Source organism: Anopheles arabiensis, chromosome 3 (genome assembly GCF_016920715.1).
Source record: "Anopheles arabiensis isolate DONGOLA chromosome 3, AaraD3, whole genome shotgun sequence".
Lineage (NCBI taxonomy): Eukaryota > Metazoa > Arthropoda > Insecta > Diptera > Culicidae > Anopheles > Anopheles arabiensis.
This window is the reverse complement of record NC_053518.1, coordinates 51,483,117-51,500,335: the sequence shown is the minus strand read 5'-3', so window position 1 is coordinate 51,500,335 and position 17,219 is coordinate 51,483,117. Positions and strand designations below refer to the sequence as shown.

Sequence of the window (17,219 nt, the reverse complement as noted above, 5' to 3'; positions counted from 1 at the left end):
TTCGGAATACCCTTATTTAACATATTTGAAGAAATCCATTCATCACCAATTGATATAAAAAGTAAAATAAATCAATAAATTCGGTGTCCATCTTTCCCTACAGCAAAGTGTCCGTCTTTCCCGCTTTGGTGTCAGGATGTTTAAACCACCAGAAAACAAGATTTTGTACTGCTTTCATTCTCGTTCTTTCGCCAGTTTTTTCATTAATGATCGCGACAACCCATTCATGAAATAAAACTTCTGGAAATATAAACAATACAAGTTGTAGAGCTTAAGATCGGCAGTAGTCAAATTAGATCAACAAGGGTGCACATGATTGAAAATTTATTTTGTTCGTGGATTTAACCAATTTTACATATTTTATGCCAAAAATGTTCTCAAATGTGTTGTTTTACCTTCAGTTTGGATTCTACATTGTTGAATTGCTCGAAAATTACCTTTTTCATGCATTTATGAGAAGTGTCCATCTTACCCGCAGTGTCCGTCTTTACCTACGTTCCCCTACAGTCAATCCAGAAAAACACGATCACACACGTTTCGTATTCGTTGCCGTGCTGAAACTGATTCTTGGAAAGTCCCTGCACACACTTTCTCACACACATACGGTATTGCGGCTTTTGGCTTTTTTTTGTTTATTTTCAAAGTGGGGAGCGTAGTACGGACACGTCTGAACTGGACCACGATCAACACACGACTGCGAATTCACGAAAGGCAATGATTTCTTCCGTCGCTTTGCACAGGGGGTGGTAGTAACATTATTGTCATCTCTAAGGCCTGGGTCTATGAACATGTTGCTGCAACATTTGTTCAACGGCAACATTTTTGGATTTTCCTATTTATTTCAAAAACTGTGCACAAATTTGCTCACAAAAACATTTTAAAATTAAGTTGACATTATTTTTTATCTGTTTTGGTGAGCAAACAAGTCCGAAAATGTTCCTGCAACATATAAACATGAAACAAATCGATTTGTTTCACTTGCAACAAAAATGTTCCCGCAACATGAGTTTGACAGTTCGTCCGGGCACTACGGTTCTCTCCCGCTCCCATATAAAATACACGGTGCGCTCTCTCAATGCTCGCGCCTATGCGCGCCTATCCTTTCGTGTGCTTGTGTTAGTTTCTTTCGTGTTGCGCTGTGTGCGGTTCTTTCGTTCAGCGATCGCTCACACTCGCTGCGTATTTTTTTGTTATCTAAAGCTAAACAAAAACACAAACACGCGTAGATTTTTTTCATCATTTTATTGAAACATTTACATTTTAACTTTACACGATTTCACACATTTACATACACAATATTAAACTAAAATAAAATTGATAGCTCCATCGATGCAAACGTTGAAGTGACCGAATATCTGCGTAGATCCTTTTGTACACGTTGATTTCTGTGAAAAAGGTACGAAATGAAGCTGCGCGATGTTCATAACATGCATTACGAATCATTCGCGCAGCTTCATTTCAATTCGCACAACACTTAAACACTTGAACACTTAACACAAGTGTCCAAACACAAAATCATAACACCAATCTTCCAGGACTTAGGCTGAAACACGTGCGGCCGCTCGCTGCAGATCCTTGAGCTGTACTGACGATTTCGTGTGGTAGCAAGAATGAGCGCACACAGAAGAACTTTCGGTGCAACAGTGCAAGCGAGACACTGATATCAGCACAGCGCTGCGAGCAGATCAAACTGAGCGCACTGGCGGAAAGTAAACGCACACATTTACACATTTGTAACTGTGTTAGTGTTAAAAATGTGTAGAAACCAAAACGCGCTTTCGTATCCTTGTATTTTAAATCTTTTCTCCGCTTAACTCTAGGTTTTTACGCACACCATGATAAAATATCACGCTCTTTGCCTGTAGGGGTTGCCCATAGTATTTTCTCACTGGTTTCCTGAACAGAAGTTGCACACAACACTTCATTCTCTTTGGACTGTGACCATAGCATGCAAGTCGATTTAATGTCTAATGTCGATTTAAGTGTATTTTCTAACACAAAGCTAAGTTCTTTTTTCAGATTACATACAATGGCGGCCACCTAAAGAAAGACATATCATATTTTCACCTATTATATGACTTTGCTGCATTCTGGACAGTTCTCTAGACTACTTTCCGGAAAATTCACCCATCGTTGAGAACACTCTACAGCTATGTCCGTGCAAAAAAATAAGATAGATATCTTTTACAATCTCTTAACACCATGCATAAATGTGCTAAAAGGTATGAAATGCATGCGGTCCACTGAAAGTCGGGCAGTCTTAATTTCGTAGCAAAATGACCACGTAATTGGCCGATATTAGCATATATGAGGCTAACATAATTTAATATCAGTAATTATTGGGCCATCGACTATTTTGGGTGGTCATCTGCGTATTACATAACCTAGGCCAAGCGTTAATCAGCCAAATACCGTTTCTGAAAGGTTCCAACAGAAGTAGTTTAGTCATTTCAAAGAGAATGTTAAAGTTTTTCATAATTGTAGAGTTATTTTTTTAGAACTATCAGAAATGAATGAGAAGTGAAAATGCACTGCCTAACCTGCCAATTAAGACTAAGATTTACCTAAATGCCGTTGTTCATTATTTAGATTGAATAATTACGGCTTCGAATTGTTTGACCATTTTTTTATCTTTGCTTGGTTACTGAGTGTTACGTTTTCTTGTATACTCGTTATATTTGTAATTCGTTATTCCCATGCCAAGTGGGTATATTATACAGGTGGGCTTATTCCGAACAAATTGACAGCCGTGCTGTAGAAAAATGAAAACGAAATGACAGGAGGAGATTCGATCATTTGTTGATGTATGCGTGTGAATTCCAATGGCTGTTTTGGTTGATGTGTTGTAGTGTGGCTGAAAAACTACATATCACAATCGAATCCCCTCCTGTCATTCGTTCGTCCAATATGGCCTTCCCACCAAACCTATAAGCCCACCTAGTCCCTATACCCTATACACTTTGTTCCCATGTGCCGTCGGCATCCGGTAGCTGTCACTCGTTATTCCCCCAGGTGCGTATAAGGACGCGGGGCCACGGGGCTTTCTCAAGGTGAGAAAACATTCTCAAGCACTCATTAAAGTTTCTCAAACACTCATTAAAGTTTCTCAAGCACTCAAAACTTGTTCTAAGGCCGCGGGGCCATGGGGATTCTCAACGCTCATTTTCTCAAGCACTGATGTGTGCTTTTGAGAAATCCTCGTTCTCAGAGTTTGTCGAATCGGAACAAAATCGGTTTTGAGAATCTTTGAGAATCTTTGAGAAAGTTGACAATGCAGCGATCGGCTAACTGAAATATGAGCAATTGTGCTATTTGGTTTTCGGTAATCACTTTGGAAAATGTATTCAATGATGGTAAATTCAAATGATTTCATTACTTTAAAATTCTGAAAAACAATGGTACCCTCTCCAAAATTACTCTGTTATTTAATTTAGTTAATCCGGACCGTAGAGTGCTAGGCCTAGATTATGTTATACTAATATGTAATAATAATTTATGCATGGTGTTAAGAGATTGTGAAAGATATCGATTTGATTTTTTTGCTGGGAAGTTTCAACAAAGAGTGAAAAAACATCCGATAAGTGGTCTAGGGAACTGTCCATGGTGCAGCAAAGTCATATAATAGGTGAAATTATGAGGTGTCTTTCTTTAGGTGGCCGCCACTGTATTCCTAATTCCAAAGATTCAGTAAGAACTCTGCCTAAACGAAATTCCTTTGCAGATATGTACAGGATTGCGAATCATACCATGCGCTACTTGATCCACTAGCTTTAATATTTGAAAACGTTAGGGGATGTTTGCATCATTGCGATGGAAAGTTGCAAGCATAAAGGGGAATATTTTAAACGCTCAAGAGAAGTGTACAAAACAGCTATGGAGTTTTGTATCCAGCTATGGAGCGCTCGGTTGTAGCGCTGTAAAAATATATTTTTTTAAAGAACCTGAAGTCTGAGTGAACCCTGTTTGGATTTCACGAGGTCGAGTGATGATACTTACCTCGTGTAGGTGGCCGGAAATGAATCCTGGAAGTCTGAACGGTCTGGTAAAAGTTGAACCAATCCGATTAGCTTCCACATCTGATCCTTGAATAGGGACTGCTCCGAGCGACGCTCGGCTACGTGCGCTGATGGAGCTTCCCAGCCCCAACCCCGCTCCATAGCCGTGCTCGATCGCACGCTACTGATGCTCGGTTTTTTCGCGCTGAAAGACTCATTTTTACTTATTTTTTTTTACACTTTTAATTTTACATCCCAACATCATTCCGAAAAGATTTCGTTTCATTAGCACGAAATTAACAGAATGGCGAATGATAGGTAGAATACCGAGCCTCGGCTAATCCAAATAGTAAAGCTGAAATCTCGGTTATTTTGACGGATGAGCTCGTTGACAGCTGTGTTAACGTATGTTCTCGGCATGTTATGTTGCCGAGTTTCGGTTCAAATCTTTATTTAACTGATATTTTAGTTTTAAATGGTACTAATTTTCGGCTACTGGGATTTTTCAACTGACATATCAGCAAGAATCGAAAGAGCCGACGGATTTCGGCAGTTTTTTTAAACCGAGGTCGTGAAATATTTTTAAGTGTGCATGTTTTAGGATCGTTAGTAGAAAATAGTAGTTAATCCGCGATACAATTTATTCGGACTAACTATTCACTATGTAACGGGTCATTGACCGTGGAACATCCATGAAATAGGATTTAGCATAATTATTGCAGAACAATTGCAGCTTAATTATTGCAGAATCATTAGCAGCAACACACGCAAATGACAAGCAAACGTTTCGATTCAAGTACCTTGCACACTAATACAAACACTACTCCTTCACCACATCATTACATAAATGCATACAAAGAAAATTACACCTTTCAGCATAAGCTCTATTTTTGCATGTTAGTGTGAATATTTGTTCCACTACAATAATCACACTAACAGTAACCTACTTTGGCACAGACGACTGTCTACAACGAGGAAGACAAATAACGCGCTTTAACCATACCAAAAGCACAAATAAGATGGGAGCTAAGCAACACACACTTCACACTTCAACACACAACAGCATCTTGTTCAGCGAACATTTCGTGCGGAAGACCTCTCTCTCTCTCTCTCTCTCTCTCTCTCTCTCTCTCTTTATGTCTCTCTCTCCCTCCCTCTCTATTATTGGCCTGCTTACGATAGAGCATGTCGGTGTGACATGGCCCGGTCATCCCATACATGTAGATATCCAATCTCCGACAGGTCTCCCTTCACCTGATCCAGCCAACGTTCGTTGTGCTCTCCTGCGCCTTATGCCCTACTGCCCTACTTATGCATCCTCATGACATGCCCCAGCCATCGTATCCTGCCAGCCTTCGCCAGCGTCAGGATACTCGTTTCGGCGTACAGCTCAGCATGCTCGTGGCTCATCTTTCTCCTCCATACTCCTTGCTAAAAACACACCGTCTGTGATGGTCTGGAGGATGCGTCACTTAAACATGCCCAGAGCGTTTTCATCCTCCGCTTGGATAATCCAGGACTCGTGTCCATAGAGGATCACTGGGCGAATCAATGTGCGATATATCTCACATTTCGTGCGTACTCGAAGTCTTCTGGATGTCAGCAGTCGGTGAAGCCCATAGTATGCAAGATTCCCCTGCACAATGCGTCTCCGGATTTCGCTGCTGATGTAATTGTTCGAGGTAACGACCGTCCCGAGATAACAGAACTCCTTTACTACCTCGAGGTTGCCGCCGACAACTAATACACTGTTTCCCAGATGGCCTGAGTCCCCGGCAAGCAGGTACTACGTCTTCGTCGCATTGATTCTAAATCCAATTCTTGCCGTTTCGCGTTTGAGTCAGGTACGCCTCACACATCTTCGCTATTGTCCTGCCAATGATGTCATCCGTGAAGCCAAGAAATTGGAGAGACCGGTAGAGGATCGTGCCACGGATGTCGTTGTCTAGCCCCGCGCTTCCAATCACACCTTCCAGACAGGGATGTACCAAATCGGTTATATTAAATTTCGGGAAAGAAAATTTACGTGTAAAACCAAGCATATGGATGCACGAATTTCAAGTGATTCCAGTATAACGTATATTAAATGTAGAACATAGAAAACATTAAATTTACAACTCCTAGCATAAAGCGCTTAAGTACTTGTATTATTGATGGGTGGGTCAATTCAAACTTACAGGGCCGGACCCATCCGTAAGCGACCCGGAGTCGTACGAGTCGACCCGAAAGAAACATTAGGTTCAGTTGGTGTAACGATTCCGGTAGGTGCAAGACACCATAAACGACTTCAACCCAACGATGCACCAACGATTTCGGATGGGGTCGGGCAAATGTAGGATCAGTCCGACCCTTGGGTTCAGCTAGTTTGGGTTGACTCGAATTATCAGTAGGTGCGAGAAGTAGGTTGAATATCCTACCCGAACTCGCACTCGATGAAAATGAATATTTTAAGACTGTGTATCACTTATAACTTCTCTTGCAAACAAATGAAAAATCAATCGTCGGTCGCATCAAATTGCAATGTCAACGTCCGGTTTGGCCCGTATAAAACAATTTGCCAACATAATTGCCAAGTTGCTTTCCAATTGCTTCCATTTCTTCCATTCCACACCCCCTCTCCTGAAACCCTGAATTTCTCAAACCTATTATCCACGAAAACGTAACAATCCTAAAGATATTAAATATTGCCAAAATCATATTGCATTGCCCTGTAACCGGGGCAAACTAACTAGTCACTTAACAAGAGTATCTGCCATGGGTTGCATGATTATCATATATAACATCATTGTTATTGAAAACGGTGGATCTAACGGTTTTTTTTGCGAATAGGGTGCAGTGAACGATAGACGTCGGGACCCCATTACCGACGAATCCTTGGTCTCACCGGCACTCAATTTATGATGACGGCGGAACTTGGGAAAGGCAACGCGAAGGAAAGGCCTTCAGAGTCCTAAGTTCCAACCGAAAACAGATTTATAAGAAAAGATGGGTTTCTGCCCGAAAGGAGTTATTATAACAAATAGTGCATCACAGTTTTCGCTAGTATTCTCGGTTCGTGGCAATTTACGCTGCGAAAATGGCACAATTGATACAACAACTTTTCGGATGGGGTAGAGTGCCCCGGATGAGACCTAAAGCAAATCCTAGGAAAGGCCAAGTCGTTCAAAAGAAAATCGAGACGTTCTCCGTTTAGTTTCTGAATCAGATCTGTTTATTAAACAAAATTGGTTCTTATTTACTAACATGTTTGATGGTGTTGAAACGTGTCCGTACACGTTGTTTAAATGTATTGGCCCCAGTATGTGTGAAAGTACCGTGTTTTTTTTCTGAAATCCATGCAATGTTTTTTATGTTCCTTATGTTTTTATATGCTGCTATGTTTATGCTTCAATTCCACGCATTCTAGATTAATCCTAAGAAAACTTTAAATTTTATGACGTCCTCGCTTTGGGTTGGCAACTGAAAGGATTCATTACCTGGTACATATGCACGTTTTCGTCCTGCATTCATTTGAACTAACTGAATTACTAATGCTTTTCTGAACTTCGTTCAATCGTAAATAAACAAGAGATACCCCTAATTTTATCCGTTTTCTGTATGGAGTTGAGACTTTTGTTGGTTGGCAAAATGGTTGGCATGTTAAGCAGATTACTGAATATTCCGTTGAATATGCCACAAAACACCATTTTTCTTTCATTATTGTATGCCTCCACCCTTTATCTTTGGATTAAAATTGCCACATAGAATGAAAACAACTTAAAAACATGAAAATAATGTAAAATAAAAGTTGATGTTTTAGGAGAAGCTTTTTTGACACGCGGAGTAAAATGGGCATAGCTCTGGGGCAAAATGGGCATATGTAAACAAACTGTGAAACGTCAAAACACTGGGGTCAAATGGGCTACAACAACTGCGCTTAGGTAATGGTCTATTGCATTTGCGCACGTTTCGTTAAATGTATTTTCGTCCTATATTTTGTTTTGCTTGTCAGAAAAGACCTTAAAATTCATCCAAAAATATGTTATCAAAATTGAAACAGTTTTTACACGTTTAAATCTACAAAATCGAATCTTTTGAAGCTGTGATTGTTATCATTATTGAGGCGACAAATACAACACCATAGCCTTACCAAGCGCCGTATGTTAAAAGCATCTGCCCATTTTGCCCCAAGCGTAACTGTCCATTTTGCTCCACGTGAAGCATTTTTGTATTTTTTGTTATATTAGTAAAAATACGCATTCAATCGTCTTGCTTTCTTGAGACAAATTGTAAAGAAATATCATATCTTTAAAAATATATCATGGAAAACTTCAACGCATCCCTGTGACACTGGTTTAAGCTTATTTTCATAGTGGCAAAATTACATCAATATGCTACTAAACCTTACTTAGCATTTTTCTTGGTTAATTGTTATGTAAGGGTTATGAAACTTACATGGCGTTCATAGAACACTCTAATGAAAACATCTTGAGCATTGAAAAGAATCTTTGTAGTCAATTAATCCTTAGATAATTGGCAAAATGGGCAAATAGATTGTGCCCATTTTGCCCCACATGCCCATTTTGCCCCGCTTTCGCCTAACTTGATTTGCAAAAAAAAAATTAATGTATTGGTCCATAATTTATCCCGATGCCATCAAAACAAATATTTTCTTTGAAATAAGAACAAAATCAAATAACATGAATTTGCAAAAAAAAATTATTGCAATAAAATGATCAGCGAAGAAACGATTCTGGGAAATCTAAACGTATGTTAATATTGGGGAAAGCAAATGTTTAGTTGCGATTTTACAATGTTACAATTGTACAATGGCTCGAAAACGATCTTATACCAAATTGCCATGATTATTTGTTTAATGTTAGTTGTGTTAGTTATTTAAATAGTTTGCCGTTTTTAAGCAAATTAATGTATTTATAACAACGTTTTTACTCAGTGAACAAAAATTGCAAATTGAATAAGAATAAAGTTGTAGTTTTGGCACTTACAGCCGTTGTTGATTATTTCCAGACTAATTTCAGCTTTCGAGAATTATGGGCGTTTACAGGCCCCGGCTTCTTGATGTCTATTGCTTATCTGGATCCGGGAAACATCGAGTCAGATTTACAGAGTGGAATTGTGGCAAAATTCAGCTTGCTATGGGTGCTACTTGGAGCTACGCTGCTTGGCTTAGCAATGCAACGATTAGCAGTGAAGTGAGTAGACCTGCTTATGCCATACACAATATGACCTCACTGGTTCCGTTACGATTGCGAGCCAACTAGTTTGTATTCGCATTCGATAGTTGGGTTGTTTGACATACCGCGAATGTGATGAATAAATTAAAAACGAAACAAAAAAATGGTTCATAAGGCCGCTGGCAGACACACCGAACAGTCATCGTACCGAAAAAGTCTGACAATCGAAAATAACGCTTGTTATTGTAAACAAACAAAATGTGAGTTTTTTTGTCCTTAACTATGTTGAAAATAACAGGAATACTTAAGTTTTACTTATGTTAAAATGTTATTTTGTGCTGCAGAACTATACTAACAGCAATTTCGATAGGATTTCGCTCAAGTACGGGTGGACTGAAATCGATCGAATGAAAACATGAGGGTTATGATGCGTTATATTTCATCTGTGATTTTTTTCGTTACGGTGGATTTTTGGTGTCTGGCAGCGGCCTAAACCTTTGTGAACAAAACTGAAATTCATCGCAACGGTTATGCTTCATCAAAACACCATGACAACACCATGACCATGACATGCCGATTTTTTTTTAAATCCACCTTGGATGACATCCAAAATATTGAAGTGCCATCTTGAAAACAACTCAACTAAAAAGTCAGTGAGGTTATACTGCACATATTAATCCTTTTTTTATTAAGAAAGATCGGCTTTGGCCGTATTGTTTATATTAATCCAAGTTTTTTTATTCAGTAGGAACGGTCCGAGGAAGGCCATGTTGCTTAATATATTAATCCTTTAAAAGCTAAAACATTTTGTTTTTTAGAATTGGTGTTGTTACCGGGTTGGACCTAGCTGAGATGTGCTGTAAGCAATACAAAACAGTCCCACGTTTGATACTTTGGCTGATGGTGGAAGTTGCTATTATTGGATCTGATATGCAAGAAGTAATTGGAACTGCAATCGCTATCTACCTTCTCTCATCTAAACGGTAATTTTAATACGATTATGACACATAGTTTTGCTTCACATAATGCAATATGTTTTTATATGCATATATATATACCATTTCATATTGTTGAGGACTCGAAATCTTCCTACTTTTAATACTGGAGCTCAGTATTGGGTGTACATTTAAAAACCGGAATTTTTCAGCGAAATTTTATGCTTTATTGTGGAAAAATCTGACAATATATTTTATTCAACGTATTGCCCGTCAGAAGCTATAACATTTTCACATCTTTCAGGCAATTAATGAATTCCATCCCAAAAAAAAAATTTCAATTCATCATTTTCAATTTTTGGCTTGCCGGCCAAAAACGAATCTATCAAATTTCGGATGCCTTGCTCTGAAGTGAAGCGTATTCCGGTGAGGGCGTTTTGCATCGAGCGAAATAAATGAAAGTCAGCCGGAGCAAGGTCCAGACTATAAGGCGGGTTAGTCAAAACATCCCATCCACTATTTTCCAAATAGTTTTTCACGGGTCTTGCAACATGCAGCCGAGCGTTGTCGTGATGAAAAATTATAGCCTCGTGTCCGGTCGCATATTCCGGGCGTTTTCGATGATGGCACGATTCAAACGTATTAATTGTGTTCGGTACAGGTCACCTGAGATCGTCTGACCCGATTTCAACAACTCATAATGTAACGGCCGCTTCTGATCCCACCAAATACATAGCATAACCTTGGCGCCATGGATATTTGGCTTCGCCGTTGATTCGGCTGGTTGGCCGGGCTTCACGTTTGACTTTTTGCGCTTGGAATTGTCATAATGGATCCATTTTTCATCCCCAGTCACGATCCGATGCAAAAATAATCTTCGATCGAAATCTTCTTATGGCGCTCAAGCAGCATTTCAGACATACAGAAGCGCCGTTCAACGTCTCTCGGCTTTAACTCATAGAGGACCCAATTACCTTGCTTCTGAATTTATCCGGCTGCTTTCAAACGTTTCGAAATGGCTTGCTAAGTCACTCCCAACGATTTACCAAGTTCGTCTTGTGTTTGACACGAATCCTCATCGAGAAGCATCTCTAATTCTTCGTCTTCAAACTTTTTTGGTTGTCCTGGGCGTACTTTGTCTTTGATGTCAAAATTGCCACTTTTGAAGCGTTGAAATCATTCAAAACATTTTGTTTTCACTAAAGCTTTCTGTAGCAGTTTTCTTTGCAAAAAAATGACCCAACATAACCTCGCGAAAATGCTGTCTTTTTCTCCAATTTTCGAAGTTATTCATCGTGAATATATATATAATTATGGGATGCGTTACCCAAGCTAAGCTCCTCGATCACCACATGTAAACCTAAACTTCAATGCGTATCAACCGGGGCGATGCAAGCCAGGCGAGGTGCAGAGCGTAGCGAATGTCAGGATCTCGTTCTCTTTTGGTGAATAAACGCTCGACGAACAACACGAATATAATTATTTATATATATATGTATGAATATATATGTATGAATATATGAATAACCCAAATTCAAAAAAAGTACAACAAAAAACAATGGCAAAAGAGCCACCTCACGAAAAACAGACCAGCAACAAATCATATTACGATACAGTTTGTGATGAAGACATACAAGAATTCTAGCGCCACAAACGTAACAATTTCCAAATATCGAAGAAATAACTTTATTTTAACCAGTTGGCCGTCTTGCCCCATACGAGTGGTACTCTTAGGAAAAAGACGTAAAATGGTTATGAGATTTAAATCGGCTTTTGACAAACACGTCTTAGTGAGTTATAACATGAAATAAATGCTTAAGGTGGCACACTTGCCCCAAATTCTGCTACAATTTAGAAAACAGTGTATCTCCGAATCCGCGTATAAGAGCTACCGTGTATCTCGGGGACTACCTAACAGTAACTAAGTAACTGTATCATGTATCGGCAATATACAATAAATGTTCGCTAACTGGGATGTTTTTACTCTCTAGTTAGCGGACGATGTTCGTTACTGGAATGAAATTGATGGTAATAAAACCAACTTCATCTATTTGGCGTAACGTCCTAAACATGCCGGCCTATACAGATACAGGCTTCCGAGACTTAATTAATTACCACGGAGCCATATTTAACATCACTCGCGGGTCGATTTGTCAGTACGAAGCAGAGTTTCATATGATTACTAGAAGCCATCGGGGCTTCAGGTAACGAGTTGACACCAATAAATTAACTTAAATACATTTGTATTATTCATACGAATTAAGATTAGACCAACACGGCTCGTCTGAACTGTACGATCGTACTCATTCGAATAAGTGCGTAGAGCGTATGTACTTGAGTGCTTGAGTTGTCTTATCTTGCATCTTTATTTATACGATGTATTTCTATTCGGTTCGATTTTGGGTTTACTTTCGCTTTCTATTTTCTGTCAATTATGAAGATCAGTTCTTGGGTTTACATATTACTGTTTATATAGATACATGCAACATTCCCCTAATCGATTGCACAACTCCCCTAAGTGATTGCAAACATCCACAGCTTGCATGCAATATTCCCCTACCGATTTGCAACATTCCCCTAAGTGATTGAACTATTCCCTTATATGATTCGAAACCCTGTAAGCCGGGATGGCCCAAAGAAAGAGGATTCCAGCTAGTTGACACAGGATCATGCCCAGCCCATATCATACACAATGTTGTTAAGTATGCCTTGAAAGAGTTTGGGATTCAGGTGTCTGAGTTGGCGAAGGTAGTTTACTACTATTTTGATGTACCATCTAGGGTAAATGTACCAAAAGTGGTGCAATTTGTAGTGGTGCCGATGTGTTTTAATGGATTTAAAGTGTCAGGAAGGACAATTTCTGAATATTTTAACACATACCAATTGGAATATGTTTTATTTACGCAACCACAACCATTTTTATCATGAAATACATCAAATTTAAGAAAAATGCATATTTTTGTGACTGCTTCGTTGTACCTATAATGGTGGTATGGTTCCTATAGTCGTCGTATTGTGTTCCTATAGTGGTGGTAAACAAAGATGCATCAAAAACGGTGTATAATATCAATGAAACTTAGTTTCGAAGCTGTTTTCGTATGAATAGCAAGGCTTACTGCCATAATATAGGTTTCTTGCGTAATTTGATCTTAAAAAAAATGTATAAATTTGATCAATGAAACTATTGACAAAAGTACTGCATCACACCTGTCGTCAACCTACACCCGGAAGAGTGTGATTGATTTGAAATCAATTTTTATTCAGCCATATAAGCGAATTTTGGCCTGTTTTTGGTAAATTACCTACATAAAACTCATTTCTGTTGCTTATTTTAGTGAAAACAGTACGACATGTCAAAAATATCCTCGAAAAAATCTAAAACGACCTGTTTTCATTGATTTTATAACTATAACCACTATAGGAACATGCCTGTTTTGTGTACCTATAATGGCACTATGGTGAAAAACACTTAAAAATGCATAAATATGGTCAAAAGGCAAATAATTTTAGTAAAACAATAACTTTTCATAACAGTTATGTTGAAAAACTAGTAATTGCGTGGTTATGTGGTCATTTAGAACGTTAACAGAAAAATGAGTTTCGTTATGAAATCCTAAGGATTTTGGAAAAATGTTGACACATTTCACAAAATAATGGATTTTTCGGTCACGAAGAAACGGAATGGTCCCATTTAACTTTTAAAACCTTTGTAAAAGGCTAAAGAACATTTCACACTAACGTAAATGACGTAATTACTTGTAATTTGCCGTATGAACCGCATTTTAGTGCAATACCACCACTATTGGTACTACCACCACTATAGGTACATTTACCCTAAGTGGGAAGAATTCAAAAAAAGTTGCAAGGAAAAACCAAAAAAGTTCTTGAATTTGGTGGAACACGTTGGGTAACGTTAGGCAATGCACGCTGGTCCTACTAGCGAACATAGACGAACTTTTTGCATTGAAAGCCAAATTTACTCACTCGGAAAGGAAAAAAATAGTTATTATGAAGAGATCATTGTTAGGATACTGTCTATAAAAGGTATCAAGTACGTAATTCGGTTTGTTATTGAGGTGTACAGTGATGCCGAAAAGTTAATTAAATTTCTGGAAACCAATGATTTCGTACTTTTTCAAATTTACGAATATATAAAATCTTTTATGTCGTGTTGGTTAGCAAAAATTTATGAAATCGAAAAGCTATAGTCTGTTTTTGAAACTAAACATTTGAACTTAGACAGTGGTTTAAAAGAAGTTGACAAGATAATTTTGCCCAGTTATTTATCTAAGTATGAGACTGTTCATTTGTTCACTGTTCATAACCACTGTTAAAAAAGGTATGAAAAAGTATGTGGTAAAATTATTAACATATTTGCTTGAGAATAACATTCCCCACGAATTTTATTACCATCTCGTTTCATACATGAAACCTACAAAGGTTTTCTCCATTAAAGCAGAGGAAAAAATGTTGAAACTAGCTGAAAAGATCGGTTTTAAACTCGACAAAGTTCGTGTTTTTGAAGAAATTGCGATACTAAAAAATTTTAAGCATTCCCTTCCACATTATAATGATGGTTTGGAGTTTTATGCTGTTCTTTTCCGGCAGCATAATTTCATTGAACTCAAAAAACTGTTCCAAATTGTCATCACCATTTCCCATTCCAATGCTGAGGCTGAACGACGCTTCTCGTCTTTCAAATTGGTGATGACAGAAAAAAGCTCATATATGTTAGAAGAACTCTTCAACCATCGAAAAAACATTATCAATGGAATGCAATTTTTCCACAATGATGTAGAAAAGTTTATTCCACCAAAGGAATTATGATTAAAAGCTAAACTGGCTAGGCAGACACACAATGAAAAAATTGAAAAAGAAAAACAAGAAAAGAAGAATGCAGATTTAGGATTGAGCAGTAAGAAAAAGGAAGTTGAAGAACAGAAAAATGTAGTTCCCTGATTCAACAAAAAAAAAATGCCTGATTCAACAATTATATGTGTTGCTTTCGTATAAGCGCGGAGTTTAAGTTTTGGCGCGGATTTTAAATTTTGGCGCGGATTTTGCGGTTTTTAAATTGAGACTTCTGTAACAGTCCTGAATCTGCGTTGTAAGGCTTGTTCAGCGGTGGCATAATTCCTTATAAGAGGGGTACGTGCACGGGTAAACGACACAACAACACATTTGTCAACGCAAAAACTTAACGCATTACGATTACCCCACACATTGAACTATTCTAATGCCACCTGAGGGTTTGCTGATTCATTTACGGTAGAGTACTTTTTATGTCATTAGCATACATTAAAAATCTGACATTGTGCAAAACTATTGAGTATTACGTCTGTAAGGTTTCGAGGTGTAACACAGAATGAACATTTATTAACACATAACCAAGCTGTATTAAATTTCTTTCGATGCTCTGCCTGACGAAATGGTGTCGTATATCGATATGTTTACTTCTAGATGAGTAATCAATTTGCTTCTCTGCCAGATGGATAGCACGCCGATTATCACAATAAATCGTCACTGGCTCTACACATCCCAACAGTTCTTTTCGAAACCCTTTCCACCAAACAGCTTCCTGAGTAACTGCTGAAACTGCCATGTATTCAGCTTCCGTCGTTGAAAGTGCTACTGTTGATTGTGTACGGCAATTCCAGGCAACTGGAACTCCAGACTGCTTCATCACATAATCAGTGATAGAATGACGGTTGTCTGTGTCATTGCCCCAATCTGCATCACAAAAACCTTCGAAATTTCCATCGCTTGTACTGTTGTACATAAGCTTCATGGTTTTTGTCCCTTTTAAATAACGAAGACATTCGTTTCGCTGCAATCCAGTGGGCTTTTCCAGGATCATTGCAGTAGTGACTCACAGCATTCACAGCAAAACTTATATCTGGTCTAGCTCCATGAGCCAAGTACTGCAAGCCACCTATTAGTTCCCGGTATGGTACATTTTCCATCTGCTTGCGCTCTTCTTCTGTCTATGGACTCATCTGCTTGGACAGTTTCTGTCCTGGATCTGCTGGCGTACGCACAGTGTTGCAATCTGCTACACCAGGGGTCTCCAAACTTTTCAGTTCGCGGGCCGCATTGCTTCACAATAAACTTTATTGAGGGCCATTTTGACGCTACCCTTAGAATGAGTATAAGTTCAAACCTCGTTTTAATAAGAAAATACTGTTGTATAAATAAAATTTCTGCAGGTTTCGTTTATTGAATCTTGATTTTCATCTTTGAGAAGTAAAACAAGCTATTTAATTTAACCTTAACCCAGTCCTCGCGGGTCGCATTAAAGGCTCTTGTGGGCCGCATGCGGCCCGCGGGCCGTAGTTTGGAGACCCCTGTGCTACACCATAACAATTCAAAAGCGTATTTATGTATTGTTCTTGGTCCAACATTACTACGCCATCCGCTCTGGTCACTCGTATTCCAAGAACTTTGTTAGCAAGACCCAAGTCCTTCATTTTAAAACGCTTCGTCAGCTGTTTCTTTAAATTCTTCTCCCAGCTATCATTGTTCGAGAAGATCAACAAATCATCTACGTAAACTGCTACTATAAGAACGCTTCTATCATTAATCTTATAGTACACGCAAGTATCGTAAATGGACTGCTTCAACCCAATGCGTTTCAGCTCAGCATCTAGCTTCAAGTTCCATACTCTACTAGCTTGCTTCAGTCCATATAGCGCTTTGTTCAGTTTAAAGACCTTGTGTGGTGCTTCTTTACTCACGAACCCTTCTGGCTGCTCCATGTATATTTCCTCTTCCTCCAGATCTCCTTGGAGGAACGCTGTCACTGCGTCCATCTGCAGTATCTTCAGGTCCATTTTGACAGCCAAGGACATTAAATATCGCACGGTAGCCAATCGAACAACAGGTGCATATGTCTCGTTGTAATCGACACCTTTGACTTGAGAGAAGCCCTTTATAACTAACTTGGCTTTGAATCTCTCCACCGAGCCATCTGCATTGGTTTTCACCGTATACACCCACTTCGATCGTAAGGCTTTACGACCAGCAGGCAAAATCGTCAGGTCTTGCAAGGCATCAAATTCGGATTTCATAGCTTCTTTCCAACGGTTGCTATCTTCACTGGAAACAGCTTCTCGATA

At 38.8% G+C, this 17,219-nt stretch overlaps 1 protein-coding gene across 2 annotated transcripts in view; it reads left to right on the top strand.

Moving 5' to 3' along the window:
* The window catches only part of LOC120901741 (protein Malvolio), an 80,201-nt gene that overhangs the window by 34,418 nt on the left and 28,564 nt on the right, over nt 1-17,219 (top strand). The window contains exons 2-3 of one of the 2 annotated variants that reach the window (XM_040309908.1): nt 9,003-9,187; nt 9,988-10,152. In XM_040309908.1, the coding sequence (XP_040165842.1) occupies nt 9,003-9,187; nt 9,988-10,152 (350 nt within the window). Of the gene's footprint in view, nt 1-8,982; nt 9,188-9,987; nt 10,153-17,219 lie in introns of both variants that reach the window. The other variant, XM_040309909.1, reaches the window with a different exon arrangement.